Genomic DNA, 7,463 nt, shown 5'->3' on the forward strand with positions numbered 1-7,463 from the left:
ATAAAAGACACCATTTCGAGCGTGGCCGTTTTCGTGCGGGTGACACGTAAAAGCACCCACTACACTCTCTGAGTGGTTGGCGTTAGGAAGGGCATCCAGCTGTAGAAACTCTGCCAAATCAGACTGGAGCCTGGTGTTGCCATCCGGTTTCACCAGTCCTCAGTCAAATCGTCCAACCCATGCTAGCATGGAAAGCGGACGTTAAACGATGATGATGATGATGATGATATATATACACACATACACACAAAGAGAGAAGATGGGGAGAAAAGAAAGAATGGGGCAGAGAAAGAACGACAAAGAAAAGAAAGGAAAGTGTATAGTTGAATCAGTAAAAAAGTAAGAGAAACAGAGGAGGAGAGACAGGGAAAGAGAAAGAGAGTGATAGAAGGTCTATATAATGAGAGAGAAAGTGAAGGTGGGGGGTAGAAGTTTTATATTGTTCTGCATTTTGTCTGTTGTAAACGCAAGCACGATCAAAATGTTTAACATAATGAAGCAATAACAAAGATCTATAAATTTATGCATTAAAAGATATATGGATAAATTATTAAATTAAAGTGAAATTAACTTAGCAAATGGCTGTGGAAGGTACTCTTTTGTTGGATCTATTTAATTTCAGTCACAGTCGCTGTTATTTTGTTTTTCCTATTAGGCTTAAATGTTTATCGGTATTATGAAGGTAAGCAGGTACACATATCAACAGACGGGAAAATAGATAACGATAGTTACTTAGACAGACAGACAGGTGGTAGACAAGTGAGCATATCGTTATATCAAAAGTTATGCAAATACAGAAATATATTAATACATATACAAATAGATAGACCGCTGAACTGAAGTGAAATGAAAGAAATGTAAATATTTTGTATCGGAAAATAATTCGGTCTATGTCGCTGGCTGGACAGCGAACAGTGTGTAGTTTGTTTACATATTTTTAGTTTTTAAAATATCCTTGCTTAACGTATGAGCTTTAATGCAATTAATTAATGTCTGGGATCCTTATGATTTGACGGCCAACATTTTTTTATGTAGTGTTTTTGGTACCGAAACACTTTCAAACTTCGAATACTTGTATATTTTGTGTTATAGAACAGTTATAGAACAGTTATTTCATGTAAAAAATTGTCGTATTTCGGTAATTTCAACCAATCACTGACGTCTATTGAGGGGAAAACAATTACGCCGTGGAATGTAAACAACGGTGTTACGGGATTTTTTCCCTTGAATAAAATTAGTACCGTTGTTTGTCAACAACAACTATCAGCGGTATATATTTCGTTTGTCACTGTTATTTATGACATCGTTCATGCATTTGTACTGGTTTTAGCTTTAGGGTTTTAGGGTTAGGGTTCGGGTTTTAGAGTTAGGGTTAGTTTTAGGATTACGGTTAGAGTTATGATTATTTTTGCCATAACCTTAACCCTAACCCTATAACTCATAACCATAACCCTAACTATAACCCTAACCCCAACCCTAACCCTAAAACCTTAACCCTAAAACCCGAACCCTAACCCCTTACTAGGGAATAATGATATAATTAAACAAGGAATAACACACTTGACACCGAACAGCACTAACTGTATTCAGCTGAATAGACGTCAGTGATTGGTTGAAATTACAGAAATACGACAACTTTAACATGAAATAACTTATTAAGAAGTAATTTTTATTAAGAAGGCTAAGAGAAAAAGATGTTTTATATGACATATTCTACCAGTATCCCAAGTTTGAAAGTGTTTCGTTAAGAAAACAAGTGTTGGCCGTGAAACCATAAGGATCTATAGTCTGCTCAATCGAAACATTTGTTTATAAAATACGGACAACGATTGATGACATTAGCTAAAAAAAGAAAGAATGGAAACGATTATTTTTCAAAGAATAAACATGTGCTACGTGTAAGATGTGTCAGCCTCCAGAATAATTGCATTAAGGTCATTTCAAAACAGATGCACAAGAAGTAATGCACTTTGTATTACCTCATATGACTTCAATCTTCCTTTCCTTTCGAAATGATTTCATTTCCTTATCAATCTCTTCTTCTCTGTGATAATAAATAAGACATGGGTACAGACATTTAACAAAATTGTAACTAATAATCATTTAATCAATATATACGAGGTCTGATCAATAAGTATTTGGACTGTTACCTTAGTAACGAAGCTTGACCTTGAACTCCGCTGTGCATGTGCACTAAGTTTTAACGTTCTAGCTCACTTCCGCTGTCTACAGCAGTGCTTGGAAGGAAGGAGTGTAACATGTGATCGTTGCATTGATCATGACAGAAAGTTGTTATGGTGATGCCTGCTCAGAGGCCTACGCAAAGTTGCAGAAACTGTATGGAGAAGAGCGTATGAACTGCACACAAATGTACAAGTGGCTTAGATGTTTCCAAGATGGTTGAAAAAATGTCAATATTGACGAACGTTCTAGGAGACCCGCAACCAGTAGAACTGAGAAAAATATCACAAATGTGCATGCAGCTGTGAGGAGAAATCGTCAAGTCACCATCCGTGAGTTATCAGAGGATGTGCAGATTAGTTACAGTTCATTTCAGTCCATTATCACTGAAGATTTGTATATGAGACACGTGTCTGTCAAGTTTGTGCCAAAATTGCTTTCAGCTGACCAAAAAGACACTCAGGTTTCAGTTGCACAAGATCTCCTTGATTGTGTCAAGAATGATGAAAACTTTTCGAAAACTTTGCATAGGCTTCTAAGCAGGCATCACCAAGCTTTTGGTAAAATTTGATGCAGATTCTCTGCTCAACTTTCTCTGTTGTGGACAATGTGATGATCACACGCTACACACGTTCCTTCCTAGCACTGCTGTAAACAGCAGAAGTGAGCTAGAATGTTAAAACTTAGTACACATGCACAGCGGAGTTCAAGGTCAATCTGTGTCAAATGGCTTTACTCTCCATGCTTTAGCTTCATTACTATAGCAACAGTCTGGATACTTATTGATCAGACCATGTAGGAATAAGTTTTATCTTTTTTTAAATTCATCTTTTATTTCTTTAAACTCTAAAGAACATCATATGTCAAATGTATCAGATGGAGGTCAATAAGCAATACCTTATTAAATGGCAGAATATCACAAGAAACTTGAAACTGCTTGCTTATGTTCGATATACTAACCATGATTCCAAATGTGATTACTTATGTTGTGGAATTTCCACGGGTCCTGCTAGTTTTATATAAATATGCTCCCATTTGAAACCATTATTATTATTACTATTATTATATCAAGTTGGCAGAATCGTTATTTTGCCAAACAAAATGCTTAGCATTATTTCATCTGGACAAAATGTGCGTGGGACAAGATGCTTTTCAGCATTTCATCCATCTTTACATTCTGAGTTGAAATTCCACCGAGGTCGACTTTACTTTCATCCTTTCAGGGTTGATAGAATAGCCATCAGCTGAGCACTGGGATCGATGTAATCGGCTTAACTCCTCCTCCTAAATTTCTGGCCTTCAGCTAAAGTTTAAAACCAATATTATTACAAGACAGCAAGTTGACAAAATCGTTAACATGCCAGGCAAAATGCTTTAGCATTGGCCTTGTGCCTTTAGTAAAAATGATTATTTCATCCATCCTAACGTTCTGGATTCATAGTGCATTAATGTCGATTTTGCCTTTCATCCTTTTGGGGCCAATAAAATAAGTGCCAGCAGAACATTTGGGTCAGTGTAATTGACTTAGGCCTATCCCTGAAATTGTTAGCCTTGTGCCAAAATATGAAACCAATTTACATTTAAACTAACAGTATATTCCCAAAGTGTGTAAGAAGGGGGCATCAAACTTCTAAAACAAATTTTCAAAATAAAAGAATAAAATCAAAATACCATTTCCAGTCTTCTGAATTTTCAAATGTATTATGTTCTTGAGCAGACAGAAACCAGCTATGATCAATGAAATTAAAACAGTGACCAAAAGAACAATAGCAGGGGTTTGACTTCCAGAGAGAGATTCTTTACCTGGAAAAAATTATGAAAGAGTACTATAATATACTAAATATCATCATGGAGTATTATGAAATGGGAAGGCGATATGTTTGTAGAATCATTGGCATGCCAATCAAAATAGTTAGCAGCATTTCACCCGTCGTTACATTCTGATTTCAAATTCGGGGATTGACAAAATAAATAACACTTGAGTAATGATGTTGATATTACTGGCCTTTGTTAACCCTTTAGTATTTAAACCGGCCATATCCGGCCAAAATATTTAATCTGTTTTATGTTCAAACTGACCAGATCCATGCTCTCACACCTACCCTACAATATTAATTCTACATTAAGTAGTAACACCATCAAGATCTTGAAGATATGAGATAATGCATGATTAATTCAAATCAGTGTGAATCAATAAGCATTATGTTTGATAGAATAATTTGAACACTAAAGAGTTAAAGTTTGAAACCCATATTTAGATTTTATAGATGGTGAGCTGACACACCAGACAAAATTCGTAGTGGCATTCTGTTTGTTTTTATTTTCTGAGTTCAAATTCTACCGAGGTAAACTTTACATTTCATCCTTTAGGATTCGATAAAATAAGTACCAGCTGAGTACTGCGGTTCATGTAATCAAGTTGGCCACTCCCCTTAACTTGCTGGCCTTGTGCCAAAAATACAAAACCAATTTACACTTAAACCAACTGTACATAGCAAAAGTAAGTAGTAATGGATCATCAAGCATCCGAAGCAAAGTTTTTAAATAAGAATAAAATGAAAATACCATTTTCACCTTTTATGCACTTAAAGATAATGACTATAATCATCAGAATGAATAGAAGAACAGACACACTGAGAAGGACAATGGCAGTAAGACAAATCCTTGGGACAGAATCTTCACCTGGAAAAGATCATAAAAAAAAGTACTATGATATGCTAAACATCACAATGAGGTGTTATTACATGGGAAGGCAATGTGTTTGTAGAATCGTTAGCACACCAAGCAAAATAGTGGCATTTCGTCCATTTTTGTGTCCAAAGTTCAAACTCTGGGGTCGATAAATTAAACAACACTTGAGTGATGGGGTCGAAGTATTCGACTTACTCTCTGCCCTGGTTGTTGGCCTTGTGTCAAAGTTTGAAATTAATGCTTAGATTTCATAAGACAATGGGCAGGCAGAATTTTTAGTAGAGTGGACAAAATTCTTAGAGGCATTTCGCCTATGTTTACGTTCTGAGTTCAAATTCTGCTAAGGTCAACTTAAACATTTCATCGTTTCAGGTTCGATAAAATAAGTACCTGCAGAACAGTTGAGTCAGTGTAATTAACTTAGACTCACCCCAGAACTTGCTGGCCTTGTGCTAAAATATGAAACCAATTTACACTTAAACCAACAGTATATACCCAAAGTAAGTAGCACTGGGTCATGAAGCTTGTAAAGAAATTATTTAAATAAAAGAATAAAATCGAAATACCATTTCCATTTTTTTGGCACCAAATGATAACAGCTATGGTCATTATAATGAATAGAACAGACACACACAGAAGGACTATAGTGGTAGGACAAATCCATGGGTCAGGACCTTCACCTAGAAAAGATCATGAAAGAGGGCTATAATATGTTAAATATCATAATGGAGTATTATCACATGGGAAGGTGATGAACTGGTAGAATCATTAGCACTCTGGTGCTTAGTGGCATTTCATCTGTCTATCTTCTGAGATGAAATTCCACAGACATCGATTCTGCCTTTCAGGGTCAATAAAACACAAATGTTTTGCAACATTTCGTCTGTCTTTACATTCTGAGTTCAAATTTCACTAAGGTCTACTTTGCCATTCATTTTCCCCGGGTTGATAAAATATATACCAGTTCAGCACTTGGATTAAAATAGTCAACTTAACCCCTCTCCCAAAATTGTTGGCTTTTTGCCAAAGCTTGAAATCAATATTTTGATTATCAACTGCTGGGCAAAACGCTTTGTAGCACACACTGTAGAGTGGTTGGTGTTAGGAAAGGTATCCAGCCGTAAAACCAAGTCATATCATACTGGAACCTGGTGCAGCAATCCTACTTGCCAGCTCTGGTCAAACCATGCTAACATTAAACAATGATGATGACAATGGCTATATATATATATATATATATATATATATATATATATATATTTGCTGCCGATAAGGTAAACCGCACATGCGCGGTAAATTTTGAAAAATTAACCATGTAGTGCCTTGTGTTTATATGTTATCTAGGTTATTCTGCTGAAGATAGCTGACCTGGCGAAATATTTTATTTTGCTAAAATAGCTTGAAACCATGGTACGGAAAATAGATTGGTAAATGTTTTTATTTTTCATTCCCTTTCGAAATTATCCCTAATTTTGTCCTATTATAGGCATTTCTGTATTTTAAATGAAGTATGTATATATATATATATTTATATAGCCATGTAAAGAGTATCACGTAATAAGTGCCACATAAAAAGCACTCACGCTGTGCGACGTAATGAGCACTTGTGCCAGCACCGTGTGAAAACCACTGATGCCGGCTCCACATAAGCACTCCAAGAAGCACTCGTGCCAACCACATGTAAAAGACACTCGTGCCGGTTCCACGTAAGAGGCACCTAGCATATTGGAAGGGCATTCAGCCGTAGGAGCTAAGCCAAAACAGACGATCGGAACCTTGCGCACCTCTCCAGTTTACCAGTTCCAGTTAAACCATACGACCCATGTCAGCATGGAAAACAGACGCTAAATGATGATGACGATGAAAGAAAATTTAAAAACAACTTTCTAAAGAATTCTTTTAAAATTATGAAATTGCTCACTTACATTCAATTTGCAACATTCGGTATTCACTGAATATCTTGGCTAAAGTAAAACTGCAATTCACATTTCCGGAAAACTTGCTAAATTTTAACGTACCGACATTGCTAATGGTTTTCCCATCAGAACAGTTGCTTTTAACTGTATCTGTAAATTTCAAATGTTTCTGAGAGAAAAAAAAATATATTGAAATGAATTATATAGGTGTAGGCATGGTTGTGTAGTAAGAAGCTTGCTTCACAACGACATTGTACTGCGTCCAGTTCCCCTGTGTGGTACCTTGGGCAGGTTGACTTCTAATATAGCCTCGGACCGAAACCTTGTGAGTGGATTTTGTAGACTATATATATATATATATATATATATATATATATTCTTTTATTCTTTTATTTGTTTCAATCATTTGGCTGCAGCCATGCTGGAGCACCACCTTTAGTCAAACAAATTAACCTCAGGATTTATTCTTTGTAATTATTAGTACTTATCCTATCAGTCTCTTTTGCTGAACCACTAAGTTATCGGGATGTAAACACACCAACATCGGTTGTCAAGTAATGGTGTGGAGACAAACACAGACACACAAACATACACACACGCGTGCGCGCACGCATACACACACCACACCCATATACGACAGGCTTCTTTCAATTTCCATTTACCAAATCCACTCAC

At 36.2% G+C, this 7,463-nt stretch overlaps 1 protein-coding gene across 2 annotated transcripts in view; it reads right to left on the minus strand.

Annotated features, from left to right (window-relative positions):
• LOC106868859 (uncharacterized) overlaps nt 1-7,463 on the minus strand; it is a 42,209-nt gene that overhangs the window by 3,833 nt on the left and 30,913 nt on the right. For both annotated transcript variants that reach the window (XM_014914304.2, XM_052977393.1), the window contains 5 exons: nt 6,798-6,957; nt 5,439-5,552; nt 4,756-4,863; nt 3,853-3,984; nt 1,980-2,044 (listed from right to left, as the gene is read on the minus strand). In XM_014914304.2, coding sequence (XP_014769790.1) covers nt 2,019-2,044; nt 3,853-3,984; nt 4,756-4,863; nt 5,439-5,552; nt 6,798-6,957 — 540 coding nt within the window. In that variant the 3' untranslated portion in view covers nt 1,980-2,018. The remainder of the gene's footprint in view (nt 1-1,979; nt 2,045-3,852; nt 3,985-4,755; nt 4,864-5,438; nt 5,553-6,797; nt 6,958-7,463) is intronic.

Source organism: Octopus bimaculoides, chromosome 28 (assembly GCF_001194135.2).
Source record: "Octopus bimaculoides isolate UCB-OBI-ISO-001 chromosome 28, ASM119413v2, whole genome shotgun sequence".
Classification (NCBI taxonomy): Eukaryota; Metazoa; Mollusca; class Cephalopoda; order Octopoda; family Octopodidae; genus Octopus; species Octopus bimaculoides.